Consider the following 14,999-nt stretch of genomic DNA (forward strand, 5'->3'; position numbering starts at 1 on the left):
AAGGATTTTTCCCCTTGAGTTGTTTCTCAGGAAATTTCTTTTTTTCGTTTTTCTCTCTTTCTCTCTCTCTCTTCTCCCTTCGTTAAACAAATCGCAGTATCTCGGGCGACGCATTAAACTGTGACGGTATTTGCATGCGGAGCTCGTTTAATTTAATTCAATTAATTAAAAGGGAACGAGGAAGACCGTCGTACTACCGAGGTTGTTCGACGCCAGGGAATTACGTGCTTCGAGTAACAGTATATCCCCGGCATCATACTTCGTCAACCCTCTTTCTTTCTTTCTTTCTTTCTTTCTTTTCGCCTCCCTCGGTAGTTTTAGAGGAGGGAGAAAAAAAAACTACCCCTTTTCCTTTATATCTTATGTCGAATGTTTATTATTAAAGAGGCCGACCTTCTTCCTTATTACAAGTTCCTCGCACAAAAGATGTGCTTTCATTTCTGATGATACAGCCTCTCAATACACCTCGAAATTAAAGTTATACTGTCTTTGAAAAATAGACTTGTGTGGGTAATGGAAAAGACGAGAAGTGCGAAAGGTGGGGAAAAAATATTCTCTCTGAATAAAAGCGAAGTCTGTCAAGTATGGAATAATCCTTTCAATGGAATAAGGAAGGGAAAAGTAAAGGTGGTAATCAAGAGTCGTTTCAGGATTATAGGAAGGGTATAAACGAGGATTTCAAGCCCCGTTGCGATCAGTATTATGTGTGTGCTATATACATTAAACTTTTATATCTTTTTCCTCACGTTTTCTGATCGAGTCCATTTTTATCGGAAAATATATCATTTTTCGGTAGACTTAGTTCTTCTTTTCAAGAATAATAATCATTCATTGTTTATTCTATATCATTCAGGTCACGAATTTGTACACGACTTTTATTTGAGCTTTATTTGGCTTTTTCTCAAAACTCTGTGGCCAAAATAAATCATGTGCAAGTTGCAAATTTTGAGACTTTGGATAAAAATAAAAAAGTTGTTTTGAATTCTCAATTAAGACACTTTGTTTCAGGCATGAAAGACTATCAGAGGCCGATAGTGGAAGAAAGGTGACGGAGAGTAAATTGAAACACGAAATAATTGTAATGGGAGCGCCTAAAGTTGGAAAATCAGCGATAATACATCAATTTCTATTCAACACATTCACGCCAAAATACAAGAGTACAGTTGAAGAAATGCATCGAGCCAAATTCGATGTTAGTGGAATTCAATTAATTCTTGATATTCGCGATACCTCGGGAACTCACGAATTTCCCGTAATGCTTGACATGCGCATACAATCGGCAGATGCATTTGTTCTCGTTTACGATGTCAATGATAAAAACACATTCACCGAGTTGGTGGCCCTTCGACAAAGAATTATCGATAAGAAGGGCGAAAATGTCCCCATTGTTGTTGTCGGCAATAAAATCGATCTGAGAGAAGACGACGAAGAGGTAAATTACAATAAACAAACTAAACTATAATAGACAATCTAAATTATAATAAACAAATTAAATTATAATTTGAAAAATAAAAAATAAAAATGCTATTCTTTTCAGATGGAGACTGAGCACACAAGAGAATTAGTGACTGTCGAATGGAGCAATGGATTTGTGGAGGTATCAGCGAAGGATAATTTACAAATTTCCACTGTTTTCAAGGAGCTATTGAGTCAAGCAAAAGTCAAGTACAATTTAAGTCCGGCACTTCAACGACGACGTCGACAATCACTTCCGCCACCTCAGCATCTTAATTCGAGAACAAGTAGCGCTCAAGTCCCAACAGCCACACAATTACAACATTTACAAAAAATTAGCGAACGAGCGGATTCAAAACGAAACTCATGCATTCTATCGTAAAAAAGAAACAACTACATTATTATACATACCGCCCATAAAACAAATTTTCCCCAAAATTTGAATTTTTTTCAAAATTTCCAACTCAACTGTATACAAGAACTTTCAAAGACTATTAATTACATGTAAAGTAAATTTTCAAAAAATAAATAAATAAATTGACTGCATTAACTTTAACGAAAAATTAATTTTGAATAAAATACAAATTTACAGGAAAGCACAATTAGAGTATTATTCTGAATAAATGTCACGTCAGTATCAACATCTTACACTGTCAGAAAGTTTTAATCAAACAAAAAAATTATTTTTTAAATAACATTTATTTTAATATTAACCTACGAATATTTTTAATTCATACTTTGATTCTAATCTTAATTAAAAACTCGTTTTCAATAAATTTAAAAATCAGAGACCGAAAAAAGCATAATTTTGTTTACCATATTGCGCGCGCAAGTCGCAAAGTACGATTGGTCAATTCCCCCCTTCCCAAACAGCGCACGCAATCAAATCGTCCAAAAAATGAAGAGTGGGGAAAATGACGCTAAACATAAAAATAATTATTACTTCTACGATGAAAATTAATTTATTAAATTTGAATCAAAGCAGAATAAATGATGTAAACCATTTCTAACAGTGTAAATTGCATTAAATCTAAAATTCTCTCTCGACATCACAAATAATAATAATTAATCATTATTAACAATTATAGAAATGTATATTAAATTATAATCAATCGTTCATTTTTTTCATTTCAATAATTCAACATAAAAATAAATACCAAAAAGAAACGAAATTTCTTTAAAAAATAAAAATCTATTCTATATAGCATAAATGCTCTGCTAAAGAAAAGTTCAAAAAATACAACCAAGAGAAAAATTATTATTTTCGCCTATTTAAATAAATAAATTTATTTTCAATTTTAATAAATGAGATGACACTGAAAATGCAGGTAATTTTTTTAGAGAATTTTTGTTTATCAATTTTCTATAATCGTATTATTATTATGAAGTTCATGTTTAAAAGAAATTAAAATTAGACAAATGTAAAATTTTCAATTTCAAAGAATTAATTTTAATTAAATTAAAAAATACTCCAAACTGGAATGATCTTTTTTTTCGAATAAAATTTTTTTCAACTTTATTAGCAGAGATGTAAAAAAAGTCAATATATACTTGAGCGGGAACACAAACGCGCAACATAAAATATATTAATTGCAATCGCAATCAAATGTGTTAGAATAAATAATATTTAAATCTACGTGGACCAACCCCAGAGAAAAGATTTATTAAAATCTAAAGAAAATTATCAACAATTTTTTATTTATATTGAAGGCAAAATAATTATATTGGAAGAAAAGTCAGTATAAACTTTTTTTTCTTACAAATAATCAAATTTTTAATTTTAAAAAATTATATAAACGTGTGAAAAAGTAATTATTATATAAAAAAATTAATACTGTTGACATTCATTACGATCTCTGTGATTTTCTTTCTATTTTGTTAATAAAAATTATTTAATTTTCTGCGTAAATCTTATTGTATATTTTTTTCCCCAAAATTTACTAAAAAATAGAGGTACTCTTATTAATAAATCTTTTTTCTGGATGTTTTCTTTATGTTTAATTAATTATTAAAATTACAATAGCAATTATTATAAATAGAATAATTATAATTTTATTAGTTATTATAATTATTACAATTATTATAATTATTATTAGATATCATTATTTTATTATTATTATTTTTTTATTATTTTTATTATTTTTTTTATTATTATTTTTATTATTATTTTTATAATTATTTTTATTATTAAACAAATTTAAAAATAAAAAAATTCCTCTGCGTGGATAATGTATTATAGTGTAATTTAGAAAAGTATTTTTAAATTAAATTGAGCGTTAAAATATAATATTTATTTTTTTAATAAGCTAAAATAATTATTTTCATTATTCTAATTGACTACTTTAAAAAAAAAACTCTTGAAAAATTACCTGTTTTCAAATAAATATATATGCGGGCTTCTAAAAAGCATTTCTAATTAACATGAAACTACTTATTCTATTGTCACCAAACTTCCTTAGAAAATTTCAAATAAAAAGTCTTTCAGAAACATATATACATAATATATATAGACGAGGTCGCAAAATTTTCTCATAAAAGCGGTCATTTTGGAACAAAAAAAAGAAAAAGAAAAAAAAAAATCTCATATGGTAATTTAAAAACCAAATCTACTTCTTTAACGAAATTATTAATTAAATAGTTAATATCTCTATTATTTTATTACTATTTTCTTATTATTTTATCATTTTACAATTTTTTTCCCACTATTTTCTGAGTTTATTTCTTATTATTCTCATAATTAACTTTTTCAATTATCCTAATAATAATAATGAATTATTAATCGATCAATTGTTGATTGATAATTGAATTATTAATAATTACGTTCAAAAAATATAATTATTAATTTAAATATCGAAAAATTTTTGTTTTTAATAAAATACCTTTTTTCAATCAATTTGTACTCAACAGACTATTTCATATTAAAACAAATTGAATATTTTTATTTAATAATCAATTTATAAAATTTGTCAAATATTATCAAAAACTGAAAAACTGCCAATATTTCATATCTTAATTTAAATTATACATTATACAATTAAAAATTCAAAGATAAAATATTGATGTCGATTACCTGTTTAAAGTACAATAATAAAAAAAGGAATTTAATTATTTTTACGAGAATTCAAATATTTTTTCTATCCACAATATTTTTGTATAATTTAATCTTCAAAAAGAAAATAAAAAAAAATTAGAACTGCAAAATATGGACATCTTTTACAGCCCCATAAATGATTATTTCGAAATATAAAAATCCAAAAAAATAACATATAAGATATTTATGTGTAACATAATTAAATAATTTAAATTAATTAATTAATTTTTCAATAAAGATAGATATAATAATGACATCGATAAACTTTACCTAAACATATTTATTATTTAATTCTAAATTTTAATTTCCTTATTTATAAAAAATAGACTATACGCATACAACTATGTGTGTAAATAAAAAAAAATTATTAGAAATTAGTCTATAAATTAGATTAATAATTAATTTTAAATAAATAATATAAAATAATTTACTAATAAATAATTATGAAAATTATAAAAAATGTTACTTGAAAATTATTTAATTAATATTTCGCCAATATTGACTAACATTTTTCACGATTAAAGAAATTGTACGATATAATAAAAATTTTAATTAATTAAAAATCTGTAAAATTAAAAATACAAAAATTTGTCTTTTGTCAATTTATTAATTTAATTTAATTTAAAGCTCAATATTTTTGTTCAATAGTACAATTTTATTATTGTTACAATAAACAATTCGTAAGGATAAAAAAAAATTGTAAAAAAAAAAATTAATTATGAAAATATAATTGGAAATTATTTATAATATAATATTCATTATTGTAATTTATGACTTTGTAATTTCTTGTTGTAAATACGATGTGAAAAAAATAAATATTAGCTTCATGTTCATGAATAAAAAAAAATTTTTATTTATTTATATTTTTCTATTTGATTTTTTCTTCTATTTGTTTATTTATAATTTTTACTTTTTTTATATTTTTAAAAATTAGATAAGAAAAAATTAAATAGTCTTCTATTTAATTTTTTTTTCAATTTTTTATTTAATATTGTTTTACTTTTTTTTTATTATTTTACTAATTTTAAAGAATTACGTGAAAATTTTAAAAATATTTTCAAATTAATTAAATTATTACATTAAAATTAAAAACCGTTTCTAATTTTTTAATATATAAAAACTAATTTTATTATCTCCTGCACTGCTGAGTATAAATTAATTTCCAATCCTAATTAAAAAAATTGAATAATTTCCTTTTTAAAATTTAATCGAACAAAATTAATTTGTTATTAAAAAAATCAAAAAATAATTTCTTTGAATTTGATTTTTAAATTTTGAACTAAATGCGACAATGTGAACAGAACCTAATGTCACGTGACCAAGAAACAACTTTCATTCGTCAGTTTAGGTTAGTTTACCGGTATTTATTAGCAGTAGTAGCAGTCAAGTCTTTCGATTTTCTTTCTCCTTCTTTTGTTAAATATAATAATTTTCTTTTCATTTTAAAAGAGAAGAAAAAAAATAATGGATAAAACAAAAGTTAATTTTCGCGTTAAAGTTGATCTCTCCAAGTTTTTTCAAGATATTCGTAAAATCAGTTGGATTTTTGTCGACACATCAAGGACATCATGCATCAAACAATTGAAAGATCACATTGCAAAAGTCTTCGATATTCAGGAATCTTTTTATCTTTCATGCGAATCAACGTATCTACCATGCAAGGAAGACGTTCGCATTGTACAATATGATAATCTCATAACGTGCGTATAATTTTTATTAAAAAAAAAAAAATTCCCATTTCCAGTGAATAAATTTTCCAGTCGCCATTTTTTTTCTCTTTCCAAAAATTACACGAGCCGGGCAGACATTTTTATCATCATTTTTCTATATTAAGGGCGTATTACATTTTTCAGTATAATTATAAAAATAAAAATTAATTTCTAAAATTAATCGATGCATTAAAAAAATCTATTAAAATACACTCTTATTTGAAAGTTTACCCTTTTTTTTACCAACATTTCTCAATTAAGTTTCGAAAAAAAATTCTTAATTTTACAGCCTTATGCCCGGAACCTCTGTAGTAAATAATGATAACAATTCAGTCAGCACCTTCGATGAGAAAGAAGTACAAACAGATAATTCAAACGAAGATGCCAACATGACCGTTCTCTCTGGAAATACAATACCAGGTTTGGATTTATTCTAATTAAATTTTATTTCAAAAACTAAAAATCGTAAAGAAAACAAGAAATCCCGAGGAAAAAATAAAGAATAATTTTCTTTCAGGGACAACGACAAACAATACAATGTATCATAGTCTTCTAGAAGAATCAGAAGCCGGTAGTCCGGCGGAATCAAAAGAAACTGACAGTATGATGACAGAAGATTACAGTTTCGATACAGCAACACCAGCAAAAAGAAAACGATCACGACGAAAGAGAATCAAGAGACTCGACACTTCAACATCAAAAATTGACAAAACTCCATTGGAGGATAAACGAAAACCAAAAATCATCGACCAAATTGTATTAGGTAGTGGTAAACACATTCGTTTCAGTAATCAAGACGAAGAAATTAAATCACCAATTAATAATGTTTCAAATACAGCAGAATTTCAAAATAAATGCATCGAATCTCCGATTAGTAAAACATCATCATCAAACAGTTTGGATGCTCTCCTAAGTTTAAAACAATGTTCAACACCCCTGACATTTTCATGTGCGAAAGTTAATAAACAAGTTATGAAACCCTCAAAAATGGTTTCTGTTATTAATGAAGATGTCGAAAATCTTACGGAATCTGACAGAAACATTGTGACGCAAATTGAAAAGAGTTTTGATGTTAATTTCGAAAATGTTGATGTGGAAAAATGTCCACCTTTACTGAAAGGTGCACAAGTGAGGGATATTATTGCTTTCAAGGTAATAATTTTTCTTTTTTACATTCCAAATTGAATTAAGATCATTTTTTATAATTATTACTTTTCTCTTCTAGATGTTCAAAATGGGAGAGAACTACACACCGCAAATTTCGAACTTTATCTTCGGAAGAGTCGTCGATTCGCATCCGATTACAAAACAGTACACGATTCAAATTTTACGTGAGTTAAATTTAATATTTCCATTTTTCTCTTTACTCCAAATGGAGAAATTATTGAAATATTTACCATTAATAGTTATTTCTTAAATACAGAAAATTATTTAATAAATAACTGAATAAAAATAAATAAAATGCAAAATTAATGAACAATGAAATAAATGCAAATTTGATAGAAAAAGGACGAAAAGTTCGTAAATTGTACAATATAATTTGGAGAATTTTAGAGAAATTACAAATAATTGCAGAAATTCAATTATGTGCCAAAATTTTTAAAAATTCTCATCAAAATTTCAATTATCTTTAGAAATAATTAAATTCTTCTCCAAAATTCAATTATTTGCAAAAAATACAATAAAAAATACATATTTTAATACAATTCTTGGCAGAATTGCAATTATTTTCACAAATTTTCCTCAATTCAATTATGTTGAATATTTATTATTTTAATAAAATATATTCCAAAAGAATTCAATTATTTAGAAACAAATTCATAAAATTCTACGCAAAACATTTAATTATTTTCATAAAATAATAAAAATTCACAGGAATTCAATTATTTACAAAAATAATACAATTATTCGCAGAAATTCAATTTCGTTCAAAAGTTTACAAAAATTTCAATTATCTTTAGAAATAATAAAATTCTTCTCCGAAATTCAACTATTTTTAAAAATTTTCTTCAATTCAATGATTTTCAATATCTACTATTTTAATAAAATTTTCCAAAAGAATTCAATTATATAAAAAAAATTTTTCTACGCAAATATTTAATTATTTTCATAAAATAATAAAAATTTCACAGGAATTCAATTATTTACAAATTTTAAAAAACATGCAATTTTGTTTTTAAATTTAAAATTTAAATTAAATCAAATTAAATTAAATTAAATTTAAAAATTGTTTTTTTAAATTTAAATAATTGAATTCTAGTAGAATTTTCTAATAAAAATTGATTTAAAAATGGATTTCAGTTAAAATTTTAGATTTTGAAAAGATTTCAAATAAAAATCTTTGAAAATCTAAATTTTTCCTATTTTTAACACGAAAAAAAAATTTAATTTAGGAAAAGTTACAAATCATTGCAGAAATTCAATTATTTTCATATTCTTCGCAAAAGTTATCTTCATAGGGATTCAATTATTTAAAAGAAATGTAATAAAATTTGTTGCAAGAATTTAATAATTTTCATAAATAATAATATTTTTTACAGGATTTTAATTATTTTGAATAGAATTTCAATTATTTTTATGCAATTTTAATTGAATTTCTCGAAAAATATAATTATTAAATTACATAAAATAAAATTACACAGAAAATATTATTAAAATTCGTCGAAAAAATTCAATTATTTAAAAATTTGTTGATAAAATAAAATTCAATTCTTTATGAAAATTAAATTTTAAGAAACATTCAATTATTCAATAAATTATTTATTTGCATTTTATTTATATTTAAATAATTGAATTCTAGTAGAATTTTCTAATAAAAATTTTTTAATTGAATTTTTTTAATATTATTTCAAGTTTTTATTTTCTAATATATATTTAATTCAAGAATTAACGAATAATTGAAATTTCGTAAAATTAAATATTGTAAACAAATGAATTTGAAAATTGTTAAAAAACTTTTTCGAAAATTATTAAAAATAATCGATTTGAAGAATTTTAGTTAAAAATTCTTTAAAATAATAATTTAATTGATAATGATACTCTGTCGTCTTTAATTATTATAAAACATGAAGAAATCGATGATTCCGAGTCGAAGACTCGGAGTTATCGATATCTTCATGTTTTATAGTTATGAAAATTTAATTTAAATTAAATTAAGAAATTCGTAATTTAAGATTAAAAAATTTTGATAAGCAATTGAGAGAATCTGTTTATAATTAAATAATCCAACTTGTACGTATTTCCAAAAAAAATAGGTGGCCTAGAAGAAATCGAAGAGCCGAAAGGAAAACTAACCCTTCCCACAGATGAAGAAGAAACACAATCTGATATAATCAAAGTTTACGAAAATCAACTTTTAGAAACAAGATTAATATCTAGAAAGGAGTAATTCGTTACGTTTATCATTTTATTAACAAGACTTCCGCATTTATCGACAAATTATTTTCTTTTTGTTTGTTATTAGTTCATTTTAAATGTGTTAAAAGAAATATATATATTATTATGACGACGAAATCATCACGATTTATCTTAATTCCAAGAAAGAATCGGACAAACACATTCAAAGTTTGCACTTTTTCTTTTGAGAAAAACACTCGAAAAAATTTCCAAACTAAAAATTTTTAATTTAAATAAAATAAGCAAAGAAAAAAAGGAATTAGACTAAATGATTCTTCGTCCGATTCTCGCTTTAAATATTTCAAAATATTTCAAAATAATTATTTCAAGTTATTTAAAAAAAAAATTAGTTTTCTATATTCTTGTTTATTTTTTTTTTAAAAAGCATCAATGTTTAAAAATTAGGTAAGCGATTTATACAATTCTTTTATATGTATCGTACTTTATATAAAACGCTTTATTTAGAAAATATATGTTTTTCATTATAAAAAAAAAGTGTTCTTTATATCGAACGAAAAAAACACAATCCTTGAGAAACGAAAAATTTTCGTTAATTATTGAAAAAGGTTAATAGCTAATACAAATATTGTATCGTAAAGTTTAACGCAAATAAATTTTTAAAATAGTTTTTCACTTATCAGAGACGCGAAATACTTGAAAAAAAATTATAATGTGCGCTTATCAGCAAGGTACAACTTTCGACTTGAATAATTACTATCGACATAACTAATTCTTGTTAGTTGAGGAATTGTTTCCTAATAAGTTTCAAATCATTGAAAAAGAAGTTATTAAATACTTGTAATTAAATAACTATTATAATTCATTTAAATATTATAAATATTATTATTTATTTATTATTATTTTATTATTATTATTACTATTAGTTTATTAATATTTTTATTATTTTCTTATTTTATTAATATTATTACCTATTAATTTATTAATATTTATTCAAATGCGTACCTTCGAAGTACTAATAAAATTAACAAAAAAAATTCTCTAACAGTGAAAGAAAATAATTTTTAATGCGAATAAAAAAGTGAAAGAAAAATTTTCAGAGAAAAAATAAAACAGCAGTGCAAAAAGTAAAGAATGACAGCAATTACTGAGACCAATAATAATAATAATAATCATAAAACTAATGAAAAAGTCGAGAAAGCACTTGGACTGTTTGAATTTAAGACAAAAATTGTTTGGTCACATTTTATATATTTAATAATTGTTCATGTTATCGCAATTTATGGATTCATCACTTTTCCTTACACGTCATCGAAAATGACATTTTTGTGGCGTAAGTTAATTGAAATACGACGAAAGAAAAATATTCGTATACTGAGGAAAAAAATATAAAAATAATACCATAAATTTCAAATTAATTTTTAATTATTATAATTTTAATAATTTAATATTTGAAATAGCTTTTCCTTCCATTATAATATTTGTAAAGAAATTTTTTTCGATTTTTGGAAGATGATAGAAAAAATTAAAAAAGGAAAAATTATCTTTTTTTAATAAGACGACATTTCGGAGTTTAATAATTTAATTTAATTAGTAATTAGAATAGTAATAATGATAATTAGTAGTAATTCAATATTTAGTAAATTCTTCTTCTAAAAAAGTAAAAGAGTCTTTTTCTTTTACCTTTTATACGTCTTTCAAAAATCGAAAAATTTTATTTATTAGATAATTACTAGTAATTTGTAATTACTAATTATAATTAAAAATTAATTTGAAATGTATATTTCTAAACTCTAAAGAATTAGTAAAAACTAAAAATGTTTACTAATTGGATCTAGCGACAGACTTTTTTGCTTTTAATTTAGTAAACTTTACTAATTGTAGAAATTACTATTTAATTAGTAAATTTATTTATAGTAATTACTAATTAAATTAGTAGAAATTAATACTTATTAATAAAGTTTGTTAATTCAAAAGCAAAAAATCAATCACTAATTCTTAGCAAACATTTAACTAATTCAAATTTAGAGTAATATTTTTCATTAGTAATTATACTAATACTTTAGTTAAAATTTGAATTCTAAATTTGTTCAATGTATAAAAGATTGTAGTTTAATATTTTCTTTTCCATTTGAATGAAAGTTCTGCTTGGAGCAAATGTGGCAAAATTTGGGGAGACAGGAGGTGTTCATCGACTCTGGTCTCATCGTGCTTACAAAGCTAGATGGCCTCTTCGATTAATTTTACTATTATGCTACTGCACAAATGGAGTGGTATGAAAAATTATTATTTTCTAAATTTACTTGCAATTTAATTAAATTTTTTAGATTTTTAATATTAAAATAATTTGTAATACTTTTAATATTAATTGATTTTAATTATACTTTTTTTAATTAAATTAATTTTGCAGTTAAGACCAATGGAGTGGATAGCATTTCATCGTATTCATCACAAATTTACAGACACTGATGCCGATCCACACAATATAAAACGTGGTTTTTTCTATTCCCACTTGGGTTGGCTATTTTTACGAAAACATCCGGAATTCATTAAACAACTTAAGAAACAAGATTTGAGCGATTTGAAAAATGATTGGATTCTAAAATATGGTGAAAAGTATATTCAAATTTAGAAACTAAAAGACTTATCATTCTCTAAATCTGAATTATTAGTTTTGTAATTAGTTTCCTAATTAAACAGAGTTCGTGCGGATTCGTTTACAAATTAATATTTACAGTCCTCGGATATTACGACTTTTTTCCACTATTTTCAAAAAATGCCACTTTTTTCGACTTATTTTCAAAAATGAGTAAAATCTTTGCTATTTATTTGGTAAACGAATCCGCACTCTGCAATTAGTAAAAAAAAATACTAATTCAGATTTAGAGAGCACACGTATAAATACGTTTAAAGAAACAAAAAAAAATTTAATTTCAAATTTATTTATAAAGGTTTGCTTATCCGATAATGATAACGTGCAGCTTTCTCGTACCCGCAATTCTTCCCGTATATTTATGGAACGAAACTTGGCGTATATCAATAATGTCAGTAATTATGCGATTCGTTATGGTGGGAAACATAACGTCCACTGTAAATAGTGTCGCACATTTTTGGGGAATGAAACCTTACGATAAGTAGGAAAATTTCACTATATAAAAATGTGTCAAATTTAAAACACCATATTTTTTCTGCGAATATCAAAATTGAGACGAAAAACGAATCAAAAGTGTTACACTTTTGATTCGTTTTTCGTCTCAATTTTGATATTCGCAGAAAAAATGTGAGAAAGAATTTAAATACTTCCTCCATGAAGAAGCAATAATCAAATAATAATAATAATAAAATTTTTAGGAACATAACACCAGTGGAAAATAAAGCAATAGCAATTCTAACGTTAGGCGAAGGATGGCACAATTATCACCACGTTTTTCCATGGGACTATCGTGCACAGGAATTACCAACTTATGGCGTTAATGTGACAACATTTTTAATTGATATGTTTGCAATTATCGGCTGGGCCTATGATTTGAAGAAACCAAGTCAAGAATTAATAAAGGCAACGTGCTTGAAAAGAGGCGATGGAACACATCACATTTGGGAACGAGAAATTCAACCTCCAGCGAATTGAAAGTAAAAACGAAAATCAATTTCAAAGGATAAAAAACAGTTGAATGGCAACTAACTATTGCACTTTTAAATCTATAAATACCTATACAACCTAAATATTTTTCTCAGTCATATAGAAAATCATATCAAAAAACAAAATCTGTTCTCCATAATAAAGAAATATTTCTATCGCCAAAATCTCGAAATAATCGTTTTTAAAAAATTCATTTTTTTTTCAAAAAAATCTAAAATGATTAGAAATAATTTGTCTCTAACAAAAAAAAAAACTGTTATACATACATATAACAATTATTGCAATTAGGAATAATTACTTTTTTTTTTAAATTTCAGATACTACAATAAATATTTAATATTTAAAAATCCTACCTTTTTTTTGAAGATCTTATGCATCCTGCATCTGAAGAGAACGATTCCATTTTAATTTTTCCAATAACGATAAACCTGAAAAAGAAAAAAAAATTAAAATTTCATATTGATTTTTATTATTAAATATAATATTAAATAAATATTCGAAAAAAATTGTGTTATTTTTCAAAATTCAAAATTATTACCAACACTGGATAAACTTTTGGTGATAACTTATCAACAGACTTTAATTTTTATTCATTCCCGCGGTTTCTGCTTATAATTTTAAAATTACCAAATTATTGACACGAAAAATATTAAATTAATCTACATTTTTTTAATGAAAATCAATTTAATATTTTTCTCATCAATTTCATACTTTTTGCTATCAATTTAATGCTTTTTGGTATTTTAATGCTATTTAGTATATCAATTTGATCGTTTTTTGATAAATTTCATATTTTTTCCCTTAAATTTAAATAATTTTTGCTAGAAATTTAATACTGAGAATAATTTCAACAATTACAATTTTCTATGAATCGTGATAGTTTAAAAAAATTTTCCATTTTTGTTATAACTTGCTAACCTTGTCAACAACTAATTAAATTTAAAATAAAACTCCTTTCCTCAGAGTGGTTAGAATTAAAATTTCCAAGTATATAGAACCAAAAGTAAAAAAATCAAAAATTTGAAAAAGAAAATAATAGAAATAAAAATAAAATTTTCATTTAAAAAAAAAAATTATAATAATAAATAAAAATGCGGTTCGTTAATTACAATTATTGTATCAATAATTAAAGAAAATTATCAGTTTGAAGGCGCCCTCTCGATTATCTCACAGTGCCTCCCAACACATGGACCTATCTCTTTAACAAAATATTTCGACGCAATATTTCTCTCACGTATCCCTTTAAAAAAAACGACAAAACGTGCTCTTATTATTTATATCATCAACACAATTTGTTATTATCCTTATTCAGTAATTCTTCAATTTTTCGAGAATTCATATCCAAGAATAAGATATATAAAACAGTTAATATAAGAGATGTACCAATTTTAATAGAAGAAAATTGTTCTCCACAACGCTCATCTCGCGATTAAGCTAATTTCTTAATGTGTAGCGACCTTAAAATACGTTCTTACGCAATTGTCGTAATACTATATATTTGCGGACGTAATGCCTTTTCAAGGTCACCGGGATATATTATGACTAAGAAGACTCTCGCACACAAAACTTTCAACCATTCAAAAAAAACAAAAAAATGACACTCTTAATTAATTCCACGCATTTCAAAATTTAGAAAAAAAAAATCTTTTTTTAGTAATTCCCCCATTAAATCTGGATATTTTTAATGCATTTCAAGGCACCCTAATCTCTACGCATGTGTATGTTTTTTTTTGTATATAGATAAATGTTA

The 14,999-nt window shown here is 24.1% G+C and overlaps 4 protein-coding genes across 11 annotated transcripts in view; 3 read left to right on the top strand and 1 right to left on the bottom strand.

Annotated features, from left to right (window-relative positions):
- LOC122504242 (ras-related protein Rap-1) overlaps positions 1-3,294 on the top strand; it is a 70,475-nt gene extending 67,181 nt beyond the window's left edge. Inside the window, exons 1-3 of one of the 4 annotated variants that reach the window (XM_043615233.1) lie at positions 9-704; positions 1,009-1,432; positions 1,538-3,291. In XM_043615233.1, coding sequence (XP_043471168.1) covers positions 703-704; positions 1,009-1,432; positions 1,538-1,837 — 726 coding nt within the window. In that variant the 5' untranslated portion in view covers positions 9-702 and the 3' untranslated portion in view covers positions 1,838-3,291. Of the gene's footprint in view, positions 1-8; positions 705-1,008; positions 1,433-1,537 lie in introns of those variants that run through there. The other 3 variants (XM_043615231.1, XM_043615232.1, XM_043615230.1) reach the window with 3 other exon arrangements.
- The window catches only part of LOC122504234 (carotenoid isomerooxygenase), a 179,785-nt gene that overhangs the window by 141,928 nt on the left and 22,858 nt on the right, over positions 1-14,999 (bottom strand). For 2 of the 3 annotated variants that reach the window (XM_043615216.1, XM_043615215.1), the window contains one exon: positions 13,603-13,677. In XM_043615216.1, the coding sequence (XP_043471151.1) occupies positions 13,603-13,626 (24 nt within the window). In that variant the 5' untranslated portion in view covers positions 13,627-13,677. Of the gene's footprint in view, positions 1-13,602; positions 13,678-14,632; positions 14,725-14,999 lie in introns of those variants that run through there. The other variant, XM_043615217.1, reaches the window with a different exon arrangement.
- On the top strand, positions 5,892-9,907 carry LOC122504240 (coilin). 2 transcript variants are annotated; one of them, XM_043615226.1, is made up of 6 exons: positions 5,892-6,246; positions 6,545-6,675; positions 6,773-7,018; positions 7,094-7,407; positions 7,481-7,586; positions 9,510-9,907. In XM_043615226.1, exons 1-6 carry the CDS (start codon positions 6,011-6,013, stop codon positions 9,641-9,643), a joined length of 1,167 nt encoding a protein of 388 aa, XP_043471161.1. In that variant the 5' UTR covers positions 5,892-6,010; the 3' UTR covers positions 9,644-9,907. The 2 variants fall into 2 exon arrangements, with proteins under 2 accessions (XP_043471161.1, XP_043471160.1); XM_043615225.1 differs by having other exon boundaries at positions 6,773-7,407.
- On the top strand, positions 10,411-13,543 carry LOC122504241 (acyl-CoA Delta-9 desaturase-like). 2 transcript variants are annotated; one of them, XM_043615229.1, is made up of 6 exons: positions 10,411-10,449; positions 10,710-10,942; positions 11,752-11,882; positions 12,020-12,225; positions 12,561-12,743; positions 12,961-13,543. In XM_043615229.1, the coding sequence occupies exons 2-6, from the start codon at positions 10,744-10,746 to the stop codon at positions 13,235-13,237; spliced, it is 996 nt and encodes a 331-aa protein (XP_043471164.1). In that variant the 5' UTR covers positions 10,411-10,449; positions 10,710-10,743; the 3' UTR covers positions 13,238-13,543. The 2 variants fall into 2 exon arrangements, with proteins under 2 accessions (XP_043471164.1, XP_043471163.1); XM_043615228.1 differs by lacking the exon at positions 10,411-10,449 and having other exon boundaries at positions 10,619-10,942.

This window comes from Leptopilina heterotoma, unplaced genomic scaffold (genome assembly GCF_015476425.1).
Source record: "Leptopilina heterotoma isolate Lh14 unplaced genomic scaffold, ASM1547642v1 Lhet_286, whole genome shotgun sequence".
Taxonomy (NCBI): domain Eukaryota; kingdom Metazoa; phylum Arthropoda; class Insecta; order Hymenoptera; family Figitidae; genus Leptopilina; species Leptopilina heterotoma.

What these genes read in the sequence shown, in the direction of transcription:
- LOC122504240 (XM_043615225.1), top strand. Translation starts at nt 6,011, where the DNA reads ATGGATAAAACAAAAGTTAATTTTCGCGTTAAAGTTGATCTCTCCAAG. An exon ending in CAATATGATAATCTCATAAC is followed by an intron (nt 6,247 to 6,544) that starts GTGCGTATAATT and finishes TTAATTTTACAG; the next exon opens with CCTTATGCCCGGAACCTCTG. An exon ending in GGGATATTATTGCTTTCAAG is followed by an intron (nt 7,408 to 7,480) that starts GTAATAATTTTT and finishes TTTCTCTTCTAG; the next exon opens with ATGTTCAAAATGGGAGAGAA.
- LOC122504241 (XM_043615229.1), top strand. Translation starts at nt 10,744, where the DNA reads ATGACAGCAATTACTGAGACCAATAATAATAATAATAATCATAAAACT. An exon ending in GCTACTGCACAAATGGAGTG is followed by an intron (nt 11,883 to 12,019) that starts GTATGAAAAATT and finishes TTAATTTTGCAG; the next exon opens with TTAAGACCAATGGAGTGGAT. An exon ending in GGAATGAAACCTTACGATAA is followed by an intron (nt 12,744 to 12,960) that starts GTAGGAAAATTT and finishes TAAAATTTTTAG; the next exon opens with GAACATAACACCAGTGGAAA.